At 49.4% G+C, this 18,538-nt stretch overlaps 1 protein-coding gene across 1 annotated transcript; it reads left to right on the top strand.

Moving 5' to 3' along the window:
* The first annotated feature begins 6 nt into the window (after positions 1-6).
* Positions 7-18,246, top strand: KLHL25 (kelch like family member 25). Its single transcript, XM_005426051.3, has 3 exons — positions 7-145; positions 10,169-11,999; positions 16,748-18,246. Exon 2 carries the CDS (start codon positions 10,186-10,188, stop codon positions 11,953-11,955), a length of 1,770 nt encoding a protein of 589 aa, XP_005426108.1. The 5' UTR covers positions 7-145; positions 10,169-10,185; the 3' UTR covers positions 11,956-11,999; positions 16,748-18,246.
* Positions 18,247-18,538: the final 292 nt, after the last annotated feature.

Raw genomic sequence — 18,538 nt, 5'->3', positions numbered from 1 at the left:
GCCCGGCGGGTACATTGTGCGCGGGGCCGCGCCGGGCCCGCTCCGCGCTCCAGCCCCGCATTCTCGCATTCCCGATCTCCGCGTCCCTGCCACCCGGCGCTGGGGGCTTCCCGCCTCACGGAGATTCCTGCTCGGCCAAGCCACGGTGAGTGTTTCACCCCAGGTCTGGGCTCGCGCGCTGCTGGCAGATCCCCTCCGAGCACGGGGTTTGCGGGGGTTCGGAGCCCTGGGGACGGGGATGGGCCGGCCCCCGGCAGGAGGGACCATGCCTGCTGCCCCCGGTACCGGCCCGGGGCACGCTGGGGCTTTGGAGCATCGTTTTCCATAGGCAGGAAGCGGCAGGAAAAGGTTTAGGGAGGGGAAGGTCTTTTCACTTCTAAAGAAAAACAAAACAAAACCAAAAACAAAAAGCTATTAATTTCATTAATGAGAAAGTCAGGTGGCATTGCTTTTTGCTTTGCTTTTTTTTTCCCCTCCTCTTTGTCTCTATATATGTATATCTCAAATCTGTGCTCCAAGGGACACAACTTCATGGGCCCTGATGAAATCAGTATTAAATCAGTTTGAACAAGTCTGTCTAGAGAAGTGAGCAGGTTTGTGTGAGTGACTGAGCTGAGCTGACAGAGGAGAAAAATAGTTCCTCCTCCTCCTCCTCCTGTCCTCACAGGCCCCTTCACATTAAAAAAGTTAAGAGCTTGTTTGGTAGTTGATTTGTCTAAATTTGTTTTGTCTTTATTTTCTTTATCTCTCCACTTGTGATTGTTGGGGTAGGGGGCTTAGACCAGCCAGACCTGTGCTTGGAAAATCTGCCCTCAGCTTTGCATAAGCAGACAGCTGAATGTTTCATACTATTCCAGTGGAGAGTCCAAGTGTCATGACTGCTCTGTTTTCCTTTCCTGGCAATCTCTGCCTGGGTTCTCTTGTGATCTGCTGGAGAGATTTCCTCAGCCAGGGTGCTGTGGGATTTTGTAGCCTTCCTCCAAACATACCTCTTCCTCTCCAGGACAGGTCCAGAGCCACAAGAAAAAAACAAGCAGCTCTGCAACCTTTACACTTTGACAACTTCCCTTGTTTTTCCTTCTTCCTTCCTGCATCTTGTGACACTTGTTTTTATTGAAGTTACCGTAGGAGCAACCCGAGATGCGTAACACAGCCCGTGTGTTCTGCTGGTGGCCAGCTGCTGCTGTTGGCTCAGCTGCCCTGGTGACAGTCTCAGTCCAGAGTTCTGAGCTCTCCCCTTTCTGCTTTCTTCTCTCTGCTCCTGAGCTCTCCTGTATGTTCTGCTCTCTGTGCATCTCTCAAAGAGTGACTCCTTAATGCTATAGGATCCTTTCTGGGGCTTCTCTGTTTTCGTGGTCCTGTTTTCTGCTGCAAATCAAATTCTATCTGAAAGCATATTTTGTCTCTTTTGTGTCTTTAACCCCAGCCATCTGCTCTGGCTTATCTTTGTGATAAGCCCAAGTAAAGCACTTGGGGAGGAGGCATAGGTGGAAGTCTGCTCTGCAACAGGAAGGTGTGGGGTGGCACAAGATTCTCAGAATTAAAAGCAGAGTGAAAATTGCTGCAGAATTGCACCATGATGTGGAGATGGGAGACTCAGCAGCTTCAGCACTGAAGAACTTAAATTTCCCATTCCTTTCTTGTTCATTTTCTCAAGTATTTGAGGATTGTTATCTGAAGTCCTCCTGCCTCAGCATGCGTGCAGAGTGTGGTATCCTCTCGTGCTGTGTTTGGGGCAGGCTCAAGTAACTCAAACAGGGGGGTTGGTGTCTCAGATGTGCTTTTGCAGAGGAGTTCAGGCCAGTTGAAGATGGTTTGACTAAAGGAACAAGGCAAAATAAATTTCTGAAGGCAACAGCTTGGGGACAGATGACAAGGTATTGCATAACATGTATTCCAAGTGTGTGAAAATGAGCATGAGTCTGATCCGTAAGATGGTTCTTCTGGCTCTGGAGGGAGTGCTGGACATGGTCTGGTATGGAGATAAGGAGTGTGTGCATGCATATCTGTGTGTACATATGCACATGTGAATTATGATAGCATTTCTGTCCCTATGGCAGTGACCAACCATTCCCAAAGCCTGCAGGAATTCAGGTCCTTCTTAGCAGTCAGGGGAAGTTTCAGGCAGTGTTTAGGAGGTGGATGAGTGAAACAGGAAGGGCAGGATGTGGCCATCTGTGGAGGTGGGAGAGGACAGGCAGAGTTGGAGGTGCGGATGGAAGTGGCAGCGTTACAAAAGAGCGTTGAGCAGCGCCTTGGCTTGGCCCCGAGTAGGTGGGGCAGGACAGGCAGAGCTGGCCCAGGGTGTTGGTGGCAGCCACGCTGTGCTCGGGGACTGTGCAAGGGGCAGCTTTGGAGCCCTGTCAGCCAGGTTTGCTCTCCTTTTCACAGGCTGGAGTTGAATTGCAGTGAGCAAGCAGTGGCTGCAGGGATGCTGGCTGGGAAGCATTTAGCTGTAACAAGCTACCCCAAGCCCCCTGGCCTGACCTTTAACCACCATCACATTGCTCTGTCTTTGCTTATCAGCTTTATATCCCCGCAGTGACTATTAGTATCACTCCAGCCAGAACAGACAGCTCTGTATTTCCCCCATTCCTTCAGCCTGGGAATGCTGCATGTCCCATAACCGCTGTCTGCTTGCTGACCATTAGGCTTTGCAGAGACTACCAGTTTTATATGATGGCCTGTCACATTGTGGTGAGGCAAATTTATTACTGTACCACACTGGCAATCACTCTGCTGTGCTTGCAGGGTGTGCAGGATGCCCAGGGCAGCGTGGGTGCTGCAGGGATGCCACAGTGGCACAGAACTTGCAAGCTGAGTGTGTGTGTGTGGTTTGATGCTGTGTGAGTACCAAAATGGAAAAATCAGAGGTTTTTTTGTTCCTTCTATCTAGAGCCAGAGGGCAATAAGCAAGGCCCTGTCTTGCAGCCCCAGACCCTTCAATATCTGTCAGTGCTTTACAATCCAGTTGGGAATGGATGTCCCCTGTGCCCAGCAGCATGAGGGGCTAATCCATTCAGGAGGTGTGAGGGCCTCCCATCTCCATGGCTCTGAACTCCAGCCAGAATTGCAAATGAGCAAACCAAACCTGGCAGTTGTACCATGATCTCCTGCCTGGCAGGGGAGTGGGGAAGGCAAAACAAAACCCCAGCTTAACTGGCCAGGCCCAAAATTGAAATCCTGCCCTGACAGCAGGCAGGCAGACAGACCTGTTTGGTGTGAGCATCCGTGACAGGGCTTTTGGTCAGCCTGGCCACCGGAGCACTCAGCTCTGCCAGCCTCAGAGCTGGGAGAGTGGGAGGATCTGAATAAGATCTCTGGAGTCAGCAGCTGCTGTGGTTATTCTGGCATTAATTTGATGTATGCCACATCTCATCTCCTAAACTCTCCCTGGGAAGTGGCATGTGGTTCCTCTGTGTTTGAAGTACCAAAGGCCTTTTGCCTTTGCAGCACATTAGCAAGTTTGACTTGCTTGGAAAGGACTTTATCCTGCCCGGATGGGGCTGGGGTAGGTACTGCAATCAAGTGGGCTGTTCCCATTCTGGAGCCTTTTTGGTTATAATTTGGAAGAGGGGATTGTGAACTCGCCTGCCTCCTCTGCAGCCCCCCATTCATTTTGCAAAGCGCCTGTGATTGATCTGGCAGAATGGGATGTATTCACAAGCAGAGCTGGAGGGCAGCAGGAAGGACAAAACCCCACCACAGCCTCTGAAATGAATCACAGGCTCTGAAAAGATCCGCTGGGGTTAAGGCGTAGCAGTGAAAAGCTATTGTCTGGAGCCTGGACTGTGGCTAAAAGCATTATTTATCCCAATTTGGGTAGTGGCTGTAGGAGGGCGTGGTATTCCCAGGAACAGCGAAGCCAGTGTGCTTAGTGATGATCATGAACTTTATTTGATTGTGTCACAGGTAGCTCAAGATGCTTTTTGGAGTATCTCAGGTGCAGAGTAGCAAGTCCAATTCCTGATTTGCAAATAGAACTGCACAGATTGCATGTAAGGAGGATTTCCTACAGGTATTTTTATTGTGGTTGGTGCATGGTTGCTTTTGATTCAGATGAGTGCATGTCATAGATTTGAGGCACTAGAGCCCCTTTTACCAGTGCTTTTGTGAGACAAAACAAGAATCTCACTAATTGGTTCAGCTTGGCAATAATGTTCTGATTTTCTATCAAGTAAGTGGCATTTAGTAGATTCTTGTGGTGGCTGTAGGCTCAGAGTGGGGTGTGGGTTTAAAGGGAGAAATGGTGGGTACTGCTGAGGATGGGATATGAGAATATGAGTGGGATATGAAACTCAGACTGAGTTTCAAAATGTTCAGATATGTACCCGGATCTTCTCCAGACAATCTGATTCCTGGAGCCTACAGAATTGGGCTTGGAAAACCTCCCAGTTTCTGTCTGAGCCAACAGAAGGAGCCTTTCACATGGTCTCTCTGTTTTCTGTCTAGGATGTACAGGCTAGACTAGGAAGTGAGAAAATGAGAAGAAATGATAAGGATGCCTCCCATTCTCAAAGGTTGGGGCAGGATCAGAAATTCTGCGCTGGGGGGAGGGAGTCAGCTGCCTTTCCTTTGTTTGCCTATTTGCAAATCTGGTGAAACATCAAGAGTTTGTCAGGAAGGGCAAATCCAGAGCGATACCCTCTGATTCACAGCAGTTACGTTGTCTGAATTCCAGCCTGCAAAATCCCAGTTGCATCTTTGCTGTGTTAGTCATCCTGAAGAGAACAGGAACAAATTTGGCTGACGCAGGCAAACCACTAAATTCACTGGCATGGCTGGAGATGAACCCAACCTGTAAGAGAGCAAAGTCTGCATGCATTCAGTGTGGACAGAGCAGAGGGCATGCCTGGGAGATGTAGTGAAGGTCCCGTGCTGCCCACCTGGCAGCAGCCCAGGCTCCACACTCAACAAATGTGCTGCTGCACTAAATGCCAGGTGCAATTTTAATTCCTTTCATCTCAAGCACTCTTGACAGAAGAGCATTATTAGTGTTGAGCATTTCAAGCAGCTCCAAGCTGTGTACCTGACGGTCTGCTGTGTTATGCAAGGACAGGAAAATCATCAGAAAACATCTTCACAGTTTTTCCTTCCCCTTTCTTGTTTTTTGTGTCTCTCCCCCACCATCCTTTCCTGTTTTCTGTTTTTTTCTGCTTTTGAAGCTCAAGCTGCCTCTGAGTACGTGAATGCCTGCATGTAACAGATCCCCTTTCTCAAACCTTTTGATGGTCTCCAGTGCTGGGAAATTGCATCTGAAACACAGCTGTATCTAGCTCTGTGTTTGACAGCATGTTGCCTCACTGCTCTTTCTCCTAAGCAGTTTTGCAAGGAGCTCTTCCCTGTGAAGACAACACAGTAGGTGACTTTTGTGTTTCTACTTTGCTACTCTCTACAATAAAAAGGGAGAAATTGGTTCTATAGCAGTAATTTTGGCCTGGGATGATGCTGCTGGCTTAAGCACCAGGTGGTGGAGTCCATGAGAGCATTAGAAAGGTACAGATATTTGGGATGAGGGAGCAGGCACATTACTAATTAAAAGAGAATTGATCCCACAGCTTTCAGCGAGAAGTTAAACTTTGTCTAAATTCAAGACAGTGTGTCAGCCACGAGGGTTCTAAATTCAAGACAGTGTGTCAGCCACGGTGTGTCTCACGATACTGTGAGATGGAGGGAAAATAAAGATGAATCTTGTGCCTGCTGTCACTGGCCATTCCAGGTGGGTCTGCTCTGATTTGGAAGGAGTGTCTGTATGTTGTAGTGCAGCCCATGCATAGAGGGCCTGTATGGCTTCTTGGGAATGAAGCTCTGCTGTAGTTTGAGCAGCTTCATCCAGGTCTTCTAAGCTGAGCCAGCAAGGAACCTTACTGCTTATTTATTTACTTATTTGCAGCTTCAAATAGTTCATGGTTGAGTGGGGCAAAAAGAAACTTGTTCTGCTTGCTGCTTCTCTCATGGGCGAAAGAGAAAGTGGCAGTTTTGGATCATGGGACCTGGGGTCTTTGTTGGTGTTTAGTCAGCCTTTATGATCTTGGGAGAACATTCATAAATCCTGTAGTTTTGCTCTTTTATGCAGAAATGATTCTTGATCCCCTGAAGTCCCACTGGAGAGCGTATTAATCACTTTCAAATCTTGTCCTCTTGAAAGCAAACAGGATCTCAGCTGTGATTCCCTGCAGGTAGTGAATGAAATTGGAGATTTGTGGAGAGCCCATTATGGAGGGGGAGCCCCAAGCCTGGCTAATTATAGTTCATGTATCAATAGCCTTTCTGAGCTGTTCTCTCATACTCAGTTCTTTTGTGACTGGGGACAGGGCCTGATACAGCGTCAAAGTATCTGTCTAAGAGGCACTTGGGTGTTTCAAGAGGTGGTAGAGTGTCTCCTGAGGTTCTCCTAAAGGACCATTCCAGCAGGGCTCTGGAAGGGTGACCCATCAGCCTGGGAGGGAAAGTCTTCTCCTGGTTTGTAGGAAGCAAAAGGCACTCGGACAGGAGAGCTGTGGTTCTTCATGTGGGGAGTTTGGCCAGCTCTCTGCTTTTGTTTTTCCCTTGTTCTCTTTGCAAGCTTTGTCCTGTCCAGAGAGACTGCTGGGGCGTTTTCTTCATGAGCTGAGATTTGAGGGGTCTTTTTTTCTTGAGCCAACTCCTTCCCTCTTTCAGGATTGCTGTCTGCCCTGTCTGGATGAGTGGAAGGATTTTCAAAGCAACCTTATCTGGCTCTGCTGGAAAAAACCTGTCTTTCCCATCCTGGCTGCACAAAGGCTGCAGACAGCCAGGGGAATACTTCAGCCAGCAGACAGCATTGGATAGCTGTCAAAAAGCTGATGCCCCTCTGCCCTCATCCATATGGAAGAAGGATTATTATCTGCCTCTGTGTGCAGTAAGATCCCTTTAAAGGTTATGCAGTAGATACTTATTTTTTCAATAACTGCCTTTCGGGGGAAAAGAAATGAATGCAGCATGGAGAAATTCAAGCCCCAGTTTGTTCAGGTCGTGCCTTCTGCTGTTCCCATTGACATGGCTGTTCCACAACAGCCTCCTGCATGATGGAAGATGCAGCTGGGAGCTCTGATAACCCCCAGGCTCTCACAGAGCAGGTGGGAGCTTGGCAAGGGCCACTGACAGGTTGCTTTGTGTAAAGTACTCCTCATTCAGAGTGGTTCTGCTTTTTCTCTTTAGCTCAGTAGTTGGGGAAGGGAGCAAGGAGTGTGGTAGGGGCCAAACTGTGCTCTGCATGCCTCTGCTTCAGAGAAGTGCATGCATCACAGGTCCAGCCTGCTCAGGGCTGCAGTTAAACATGGCTTAAATCGAAGCACTTCTGTGCACATTGTGAAATTGTAGAAGACATCTTGCCTACAGGCTTCTGAGGTTTGTCAGCTGCTACATTTTGGAAGAAATTTGCCAGATGAAGTAGCTGCTGCCTGCAGTTTCTGTTTCTTTGATATGGGTGAGATGATGCCAAGGTCTCTGGTAGACTAAGGCATGCAGTGAGGGGAGTTATTAGAGGGAGGATTAGTGTCCGCCACTTTTCTGCTTGTGCCCAGCTATGGCAGGATCCAAGAAGCCCTCAGAAAAAGCTGTTTTAGTGTTGCTGAAAACCACAAGCAAGGCTTTCTGGTGAGATGCTGCACCCCAGAGTTCAGGGGCTGCTTTAGTTTCAGTTCAAGGGTCTCTCTAGCCCTGCTTGTCTGTGACCAGTGACATCCAGTGTCATAATTCCACTCCAGAAGAGGCCAAGTAAAGGGGCTGTGACTGTGGCCTCGTCAGCTTTCAGAATTCCAGCTGTGCTGGGGGTCAGTTGGTGCCTGTAGTGAACATGATAGACCAGTGAGAACTGGACTGCCAATTTATTCCCTGGATATTTTTCAATACATGTAAGATAGAAATATTATTTGCATCCAAGTTCCCTGGGATAGATATTTGATGCTGGAAGCCTGAGATTTGAAATATATATGTGTGTGTGTGCACATGTGATATATGTATGTGTCCTTATGTGTATGGATATATAAAAAATGGCTTTGCTGCAGCTTTTATATAGACATTTCAATTTCGAAATGACCTGCTCCTTCCACTCTGAGTAGGTGCTTTTAATCTTTGTGTCAGAAAAATCATTGCTGCCTTCCTGCAGTCTCTGTGTTTGTTTCCATAGCTGTCCTATATAAATTGCTTCTTTTTTTGTGCATAAGCAAATCAAAGGTTAACAGTGAATAGTTGACCTGAGCTGTGAGAAGAGAAAGCCGTAGCAGTGGCAGGGTGGTTTCTGAGGTTGTAGGAATAGGAATCTAAATCAATAGCTTTTAGCAGACTCATAAATGTTTCATTTGTATTCCTCGCTTCAGCGTTGGCATGGGAATCCAAATAACCCCTTAAATTAGTGTTGTTCCTGCACTGGGTGTAGATGTTGGAAACATTTCCTTCAGATGCACTTCAAAGTGCTGTTCCATAATGGCATTTTCCTTCCTGTTTTGGAGCCTTGCTTCTGCACAGCCTCCAGTCACGAGTGAAATGAGCTTGTCAGCCTCTATCCCTGGCTGCCGGAGTTTGGGCCATGGATATGGACATTTCCCACCCAACAACCCACATCAGTGTTCCTGCCCTCACTCTGAGGCTGAGCAGGACTTGTGGCTGCTTGGGCAAGCTGTTGTTTCTGCATGGAGAAGCGCAGAGACTTTTCCCTGGACTGTGACACAGCCCTGAGGAATGAGTGGACCAACCTCAATAACTCTTGACAGCGGGTGGGGAAGGACCAACATGCCCACAACTGTTTGTCTCATTCAGACTCTTCTGGAGGTGCTGGAGCAGCAGGGGCAGGAAGCTCATGAGCAGAAGAGCCTGAGTCAGACAACTTATCTGGCCATCTGCCTCCTCCTGAGGTCATCCACCCATGGAGTGTGGGAGGGTTGAGCAGCTCCAGGTCAGTGCCAGGTCAAGGCTGTGACCTCCTGGCAGCCTGGGAGCGCAGCAGCCATTCTCTCAGCATTTTGTGGTTTCCTCCAAGACCCCAGTGCTGGCTGGGGAGAACTGGGCTCATCTGCAGACCTTGTGTTAGCAGGCTGGAGAGACCCTTGAGAAATCCCAGCCTGTGAAGAGCAAGTTAAAAAAAGAAACCCATCCAACCAACATTAACAAAAAGAACCCATCTAAAAAGCCTTCCCCAACTGTCTTGTCTAAACAATTCGGTGACTGGAGTGAAGGTTGACCCCATTTTGATTTTTTCAGGTTCATTTTTCAAACCTCAGAATGAGTTCAGTATTAACTTTCTCCTGTAAGAGAGGGCTGTGCATGTGTATCTGTCTGTCTGCTTTAGTTACATGGGAAGCAAAATACAGCTGGCTGAAGTATTTTGGAGTAAATGACTTGGATTTTATCATCTAGGTAGTATTAATTTGATTAGTCCATAGGAGTTTTCTTCTACAGGCAGGGATTGGTATCAGGTAGCACTTAGTGAAATAGTAGCTAATAAAAGCCTTGTGTTTGATTCTGCCTGTTTGGCTAAAAACATAATTTATGTCTTTCTTTTGTCTTATTCTGAATAGAATCTGTCCTGAAAAAATGTTTAAGTCATATGAGGTGTCTGGTGAGTTTTATAATCAAAAAGTGCAACAAATGGGTTTGGTAAAATTAGTTCAAACTTTTGGCTTCTGCTGGTAATTAAATATTTTGTAAATAAAACCTGTAGCAGTTGCTTTTCCTAAACCTGCAGTAATCTACATGAAAATCAGAAGCCAAACTTAATTTCTGCTGAGCCAAGAACAGACCAATGCCCTTTATCCTGGATAGTCTGCTCTCTCTATGCTGTTTTCTAAGGAAAAATAACTCTTCTGCGGTTTGCCAATACCCTCTGGGGGCTGTTGAAACAATCTACACCAAGTTTGGGGTTTGATTGCCTCACTTTGTTGCTCCTTTGTTGAAACCAAAGCAGAATTTCCCCCTTCACCCTGCTCTGCTTTCCTGCCCTGCTCAGCCTGAGTTAGATTTTTTGGAGAATGCGAGGGTGCAGGAGGAAAGGGTGCAGGAACAGCCATGGAGCGGGAGCCACAGGGATGTCACCTGGAGCTTTGAGGTCCACTGGCAGTGTACCAGGGTTGGATAACTAATGCATGTGTTCTCCATGCCTTGTATCAGTCAGGATGAGGGAATGATGGTTTCCCCGTTTGTCTCCCTGCAGGCAAGAGCTGTGCCACCATGTCGGTCAGCGTGCACGAGAACCGTAAATCCCGCACCAGCACCGGCTCCATGAACATCCTGCTTTTCCACAAGGCCTCCCACCCGGACTGCGTCCTGTCCCACCTGAACACCCTGCGCAAGCACTGCATGTTCACTGATGTCACCCTCTGGGCAGGGAACAGGTCCTTCCCCTGCCATCGGGCAGTGCTGGCTGCCTCCAGCAGGTACTTCGAGGCCATGTTCAGCAACGGCCTCCGGGAGAGCCTGGATGACGAGGTGAACTTCCATGACAGCCTCCACCCGGAGGTGCTGGAGCTGCTGCTGGACTTTGCTTACTCCTCTCGGATCATTATCAACGAGGAGAATGCTGAGTCTCTCCTGGAGGCTGGGGACATGCTGCAGTTCCACGACGTCCGAGATGCAGCGGCTGAGTTCCTGGAGAAGAACCTCTACCCTTCCAACTGCCTGGGCATGATGCTGCTCTCGGATGCTCATCAGTGCCGGCGGCTCTATGAGCTCTCCTGGAGGATGTGCCTGGTCAACTTTGAGACTGTCCACAAGAGTGAGGACTTCAACAACCTTTCCAAGGACACTTTGCTCGATCTCATCTCCAGTGATGAGCTGGAAATCGAGGATGAAGAAAAGGTCTTTAAGGCTGTCATGCAGTGGGTGAAATATGACCTGGATGAGCGGAAGGCTTATCTCCCAGAACTTCTGAGGAATGTTCGTCTGGCTTTGCTTCCTTCAGAATGTCTCAAGGAAGCCTTGGCTTGCGAGGACTTGATCATGGTGGATGAAAGGAACAAGCTTGTCCTGGATGAGGCTATTCAGTGCAAGAAGAAGATCCTCCAGAATGATGGGGTGGTCACCAGCCTCTGTGCCAGGCCTCGCAAAGCTGGGCACACCTTGCTGATCCTGGGAGGACAAACCTTCATGTGTGATAAGATCTACCAAGTGGATCACAAAGCCAAGGAAATTATTCCCAAAGCAGACCTGCCGAGTCCACGGAAGGAGTTTAGTGCCTGTGCTATCGGCTGCAAAGTGTACATCACTGGAGGCAGGGGCTCAGAGAACGGGGTCTCCAAAGATGTTTGGGTTTATGACACCGTGCATGAGGAATGGTCCAAAGCTGCCCCAATGTTAATCGCTCGGTTTGGGCATGGCTCAGCCGAATTGGAAAACTGCCTCTATGTGGTTGGTGGACACACTGCAGTAGCTGGAGTCTTCCCTGCATCTCCTTCCGTTTCCTTGAAGCAAGTAGAGAAGTACGACCCCATATCCAACAAGTGGATGATGGTGGCTCCGCTGAGGGACGGAGTGAGCAACGCCGCGGTGGTGAGCGCCAGGCTGAAGCTCTTTGTCTTCGGTGGCACCAGCATCCACCGAGACATGGTGTCCAAAGTGCAGTGCTACGATCCAGCTGAGAATCGATGGACCATCAAAGCCGAGTGCCCACAGCCCTGGCGCTACACGGCGGCCGCTGTCCTGGGCAGCCAGATTTTCATCATGGGAGGGGACACGGAGTTCACGGCAGCCTCTGCCTACCGCTTCGACTGCGAGACCGACCAGTGGACGCGCATCGGGGACATGACAGCCAAGCGCATGTCCTGCCACGCCCTGGCCTCGGGCAACAAACTCTATGTGGTAGGAGGCTACTTTGGCACCCAGAGGTGCAAAACGCTGGACTGCTATGACCCCATGTCAGACACGTGGAACTGTATCACCACGGTGCCTTACTCGCTCATCCCCACAGCTTTTGTCAGCACCTGGAAGCACTTGCCCTCGTGATGAGGGGCAGGGCCTGGGGGCTTGTTTCCAGGAGGTCAATGAAGGTAAGGGTCTCCTCCTCTTAAATTAAAAATTACTATCTTGTCTCAGTTGTATCTCCACACCCCATGCTGAAGCCACAGGTGCTCGTGAAGTAATTTTATGGGAAAATACTCATTCCAATTTAAAAGTGGGATGCAGAGCCAGGAAAGAATAACCAGCTCTGCTGTGCTCTAGTGTAAGTCTAGGTAGTTCCAAGGGTTCTCTTATTTCCAGATGATCCTCACAGTATCTTACAAGATACATCTACATAGACGGTTGGGGCTTCTCTCCTTCTGCTCCAAGGCAGCTGGATGTACCAGCCTTGCCCTTCTGTGGGGAGGTGGATGGGCAGATGTGTCCACACCTGCTCTCACCATGGAATACATCCTGTTCCCATGCAGTTGAGGGAGTTAAGGTTCCTAAAAACACTTGTATGTGACTCCTGGGAGATATCAGGGCAAGAAGTGCTTTGGAATGTCTCAGTAGTTTGATATTTTTGCTGATTTTTCTGGGTGATGTATTTAGAACTGTTGAATATGTAGGCAAGTGATCCTTGAAATGCCAGCAAATCCTGGTTCTCTTTTTATGCTCTCTGTTTACATTTCAGTGGGTAGCAGAAGCAAAAGCACAGAAGCTATGGTGCATTTGATGGTCTTGGTGTTTATTTATCATCCAAACAGTTGCTTGTTAAATCAGAACTTCTGAGACTTCTGTGTCAGACCTGAGTGGGAGGGAAGAGGTTTTGTAACCAGAAGAAGAATGTGTTTATCAGTGTTTTGGGTTGTGTGAGAATAAGAAAGTTGGTGGAAACCCATGATGTTGTCTCATTCTGGCGCTCTGATTTTCTCTTGCTCAGGGAAGGTGCTCCTGCAGTGCCTCTGGTACAGGGTTTCTGGTTCCTCCCCTCTCCTCCCCAGTGGGGTATTTGGTTGCTGTTCTGGTTGTCAGTGTGGCTGCACAGGGCTTTGCATGTCCTCACCAACCTGTGCTGAGATGCAGCTGGCCTGGCAAAGCCCAAAAACTCTTCTCATCTTGCACTGTGAAAGCAGATAGTGATACAGGCAGCACTTAGATAGCATCACCTTCCCAGGAAGTCAGTAGCACGTCTGCTAGCTCAGTGTGCAGGTTTCTCAGTGCCAGCAGCACACACAGCCCCGCTTTGGTGGTTGCAGCCTGCATCCCAGCCAGCTGAAGGAGCTGGGAAACTCTCACTATGGGTGTGGGATTGACAAGCTTCACTTAGAGTTTTATTTGGAAAGTGGGAACTGTGGGGAGGGAAATTCTTCCACAGACTCATCAAAATCCACTTCACTTAATACAGGGAGGAAGGAATGCTGCCCAAACCCTCTAACACCCTCTCACTTCCCTGCTTTCCACTTGGTGTGGTTGGTGCGCCTGGGAATCGCCCAGCGGGTGAAATTGCTGGCACCTCCCAGTGATCATCATCTTTTTTGATGCCAGGTGGGAACCAAGGAGGAGTTCCTGGCACCTCAGCCAGGGATTAGCCCAACATGACCACCTGCTTTTCTCAGGTGGGAAAAAAATCACCCAGGGCATTACGCTGGCCTTTGTGAAACACCTGGCTTTAACATGGGTTGGACCACCATGAGGGCAGGGCAAGAGTGGAAGGGGTTAAAATGAGACCTTCAAGTGTTCCCAACACTGTAAGATAATGGCCTTTCCAAATTCTCCTCCTCAGGCGTTGCCTAGCATCTGTCACGGTGGCTCAGTAATCTAATTAACTGTCACTTGGCTATTAAATATTGCAGCAATGACTGTGAGGACTCCATCATTTTCAGCTCAGGTCAATGGGGCCTCCCTTTAAGAGCCATCCTAGAGCTGACAGTTAATTTTCTCTGGTAGCAGATGCGTCTGAATATTAAAGCTCAACACCAGCCACATGGCTGAGAGTAGGAATAGGGAGTAGTTTGAGATGGGAGTTGATTCCTCAGCCACTAAATAAAAAACAGTCTTCAAAGTCACAGTGATGTTATTTTCCTCTCCTACCTTTTTTTCCTCCCTACTGTTTTTGGGTTGTTCAGACCTAATAAATAGCTTTGTGGGGGTTGTATTGATACTTCTTTCCTCCCTGTAATTGGGAGCACAACACAAGCACAGAAAACTAGAAACTGCAAATAAAACTGGTGAAAAGTCACTGTGTGAGGGTTTTATGTGCTTTTTTGGCTCTGCCTCCAGTCTTCGGTTAAAAGAACTATTTAAAATACATGCAAGCTCTTGCCAGAAAGAACGTCTGTCCACGTGATTTTTCCAGAGTGGGTTTTGTTGGTTTTTTTTTTTTAGTAAGTTTTATTTCATTTATTGAGTGAATGTCCCTGATGTGCACATCCCATGTGCCTGCCTTGGCTGTCCTGGCTGTGCAAAAACTGGGCTTGGGAGCTGGAGTAACTGACTGTAGGATCCTATGGCTATGATCCAGTTCTCCCCATTGTCCTATTGCAGGTCTGGCTAGGGGGTTTTCTGGTTTGCAGCTCCCACCATGGAAGGTCTCTGCTCAAACACCTGGTTTGGTCCTTATTCAAGTAGAGGCGTCCAGAAGGCAGGCTGGTCAGCACCTGTCCAGTTTCCTATGGAACTGCCTGTCCTCACCTGGAAAAACTCAGGAGCAACCACCCCTCAGAGCAGAGCAAGGTGGGCTGGTGGAAAAACGCATGGGCAATCACATGGCAGGAGACAGAACTTTGTCCTCATGGAAAAAACAACCTCCTGCCCATAAACTGGTCCCTGAAAACCAAATAGTCTGTCCTTGACAAATGTTGGTCATAAAGCACCCAGCCTGCTTTTCCTGTGAAGCATAAAACTGATCAGCTGGAAAGGCTTCCTCGAGGGCATGGCCTTTGCCCTTCCCAGTCAGAGCAGGGACACATTTCAGCAGAGGTCCCAGCACTGCTGCCAGGGAGGCTGTGTGACATTAATTTAGTGCTTATTACCCACAGTTAATTCCAGGGATCAAGTGTGATTAGCAGTATGAAATGTGAAAGCCTCATCCCCTCCCACCCGAGGTGGTGGAGCCATAGGGGAGGCAAAACATGACAAATGAGCACGGGGCTAATCAGGACTCTGTGTTGATAAGGACAAGCACAGTCCAGCCTGGGGGAGGGGGGTGGGTGGTTTGTCACAGTGCTGTGCAGAGACAGTTGATGGGGACAACTCAACCCCTCCTCAGAGGTGACTTCAGGCAGCACCAGAAAAGGAACAGGTTCTCCAAGCTGCCTGTCTCCACATTAAAGTGGCTTCTCCAGAGTATCTGTCCTGTGTCACACTCTGATTTTCACAGGGCAGAGTCACACATGGAGATGATTTCAGATTTCATGGTCCAGCCAGGGAAGGTGAATTAAAAAGAGGAGTCACTGCATCCTTCTGTGCTGCCTCCTAAGCCTCAAACGCTCTCCTGGGATGGAGATGTTGGAATTCCCATCTCCAAACAAACAGGACAGCCCAAACCCTGTAGCATCAAGAAGCCAGGGGTTCCCTGCCCAGAGGTTCCTAATCAGGTGCTTTTTAGCTCCTACAGGACCCTCCTCACAGTCTTCACTGTAGGGAGCAGAGGTTGGTGGCTGGGCACTGCTCAGGCACTGATTCCTGGGGCACATCAGAAGCTCAGAGTTGATTTTGTAGCTTCCACTGGAGCCCTTTGGTGTGTGGAGCCCTTAGCTCCTGTGAGGGCTAAGGGTGGCACCAGCAGCTGGTGCCTGCCTTTGGGTGGGCACTGAGTGACTTGAGGCTGAAGGGTTTTGAGGCTGTTCTGGCACCTGAAATCTGAACTTTGGCCCCAGAGCTCCTGCAAAGATTTAGGCTGCGTGCCAGGCCCTGAGCTGTATTCCAATACCACACTCACACTAGGAATTGGGTCAGTTCCATGGCTTTTCCTGGTTATTATATTACAGCTTAGATAACAAGCCTTTTTTGCAAAGATGCTTTTACAGCTGCCTGGTGTGGCTCCCTTCCACATGATTTCACCTTGCAGCGTGCATCATTCCCAGCTCCATCCAGAGCCCTGCTCACAGAAAGGCACCTTCCCATGCCAAGCCCTGTGTACCTGCAAAGATCAGCCTGAAAAAAACTCAGGATATCTCCTGGCTCCTAGAGGCTGCTGCTCACCTGCATGCTGCTGGGGTGGGTGGTTGCTTGCAACCTGCTGGAATTCCTGGAACAGAGTCACAGCTGGTTTCTCCCGGTGGCTCCTAGGGAAACCCATTTGCATGTGTATAATAGGGAGGCCGGATAAACAGGGATTGCAGTTTTTCTGCCGCTGCTGCTCTTTCCAAGTGGCTGGTTGTCTCTGAAGCCAGTTTATCAGGCAGTGTTGGAAGGGAGTGGCTGGCCTGGGGAGGAAAGTCGATGAAAATCAGGCTTTTCCTAACCCTGGGCAGATGGAAACATGTGCAGTCTGAGCTTGGCCCCAGACTGTATTAATCAACCCCTTGGAAATGTCAGTGATACGGATGTTTTTGGAGGAACCTGTGGAAAAAGAGAAAAAGGATCTTTTTGTTTTGTCTGTTCCAGTGTTTGGGCCTTCCTCCTTGCCCTAAAAAAAAGAGTGAAAACTTTTCCCTCAGTGTTTCATTCCCTTATCATGTCCACTGAAGTTTGCTATGTGGCTCTGAGCCCTCCCCAGCTGAAGCCCCCTCTCCTGTCCTGCACAAGCAAAGGAACTCCTAAAGAAACCAGCTGCTTTCCACCTCAGGGAGTGCCCTGTGTGGGCTGAGCTGAGCACCACACCAGTTAATGAGCTCTCTCTTTCCTTCCCCAGATGCCAGAGTCACATCCATGTCCCCTCTCTTGTGGCTGGAGCCAGCACAGTGACCGAGAGCCTCCTGTCCTCCCGCACGGGACTCCGAGGCAACTTCCACATCCCTTCCTGGACCAGGATGGGAAGCACAGCTCCTGCCTGCATCACACCTGGGGGTCACCAAGGGCCACCCAGCCCCACCACTGCTCGCTGGTCGCTGTGCAGGGATGGAGCCCAGAGCACTGCCTTGCCAGGCTGGGCACAGGAATGGCTTGTGGGGCTCCCATGGACCAATAGGGCTGGGGAGATGGAGGCTGCATCCCTCAGCAAACATGGCTGGGTAGCCCTTTTTGTTACTCAGTTGGGGGTCTTAAGTGATATTAATATGTTTTTCTCTAAGGCAGTGAACTTGCCATTGGCAGTGCTTGCTGCTCAGGTGACTTGGAAGTGTTTGTGAAAGGGAATAAGGTGAGAGCATTTGGCTCTCCCCATCCTCTGGCCATTTCATAGAGGCAATGGCTATTGAAATATTAAAAGATAGGAGCTTGGGATGGCTGCCAGCAGCACCATGTCCTGTGACGAAACAGGGCAGATGCCTTTTGGTTTGTACTTTGGGCCTTTTAAATTTTTCACCCCGCCCCCCTTTCCTCGCTGCTGTGATTTGGTCAGAGGCCGGGTAGCTCCCCACACACAGCTGCTGGGAAGAGCACAGGGCTCTGTTAGTGTGCCAAGGCAGCAGCACCACTGCTGAGATATTCCCCAGATAAAGCCCACTGCATGCTCAGAGCCGGTCTGCTGAGCTTCCCTGCGCGTGGGTGAGGCTCTCATTGGCAAAGCAGCAGAAAAAGGAGTGCAGTGGGGAGCACTTGGGAAGGGGCACCTTGGCTCCAGCAAGGAGGGAGAGCAAGAGGATTAGGGTAGCACTGCAGGGTGGGCTGGGGAGGGATCCCCCTCCTTCCTGCTGCACCCCACACCCTGGCTTCCCCTTGGAGAGATGTGAGCATTTCTGACGGCGTGCTGCCTGCATGCATTGGGCTGAGGCTGCCCCAGGTTATCCACGCATGCTGGCTGCCAACTGTGTTTGGGATTATGCATCCAAGAGCTGTCAGCCCGAGCCATTCCTCATTTTGCTGTGGAGGAAGGCACGTGGATTTCAGGCTGTCAGTGCAGAGATGCAGCTCCTGACCGGCCACTGCCAAGGACTGGTCCTGCTCTGCCCCAGCATCCTGCTTCCCTGCACAGATCTCCAGCTTCTCCAGGCTCGCCTCTCACCCCTGGATGAGGCTGGGCTGCAGCCTGGCCAGCTGAATGATGCAATGCCATGAAAAGCCTTGACACAGCTTCAAACAGCAGAGGTCTTTTCGGAGCAGCGGGTGCCGTCGCTGCCGGGAAGAACACACGTTCCGCACCGCCAGTCTGCCATGAGCTGGATGACGTTTATTTACATCTTCTGGGCTTTTTTTTTTTTTTTCCCTTCAGCTGCTTGTGAACTTTAATAAAAATGATGATCTGGGAAACTGTTTGTATGTTTTTCACAGGAGTCTTCATTCAGAAGTTGGATTTAGGTCTAATAACAGGGCCGAGGACTAATAACAGGGTTGGCGCTCCGTGGGGTGGTTCACAAACAGCCTCCAAAGCAACCAGCCCAGCTGTAATTATTATTGCTTCAGTGCTTGGGAAACTGAGGCACAATGTCAAGTGTCTTGTCCAAGGTTAATGGTAGATCTGGGAATTAAATCCAGGGCTCCTCATGTCCTGAGGACATCATGTGACTCTCTGTTCTACAGCTGCTCTCACTCAGCTCGTCCATGC

This window comes from Geospiza fortis, unplaced genomic scaffold (assembly GCF_000277835.1).
Source record: "Geospiza fortis unplaced genomic scaffold, GeoFor_1.0 scaffold330, whole genome shotgun sequence".
Lineage (NCBI taxonomy): Eukaryota > Metazoa > Chordata > Aves > Passeriformes > Thraupidae > Geospiza > Geospiza fortis.
Note: the sequence above shows the minus strand (reverse complement) of the source record. Positions and strands in the feature narration are given on the sequence as shown.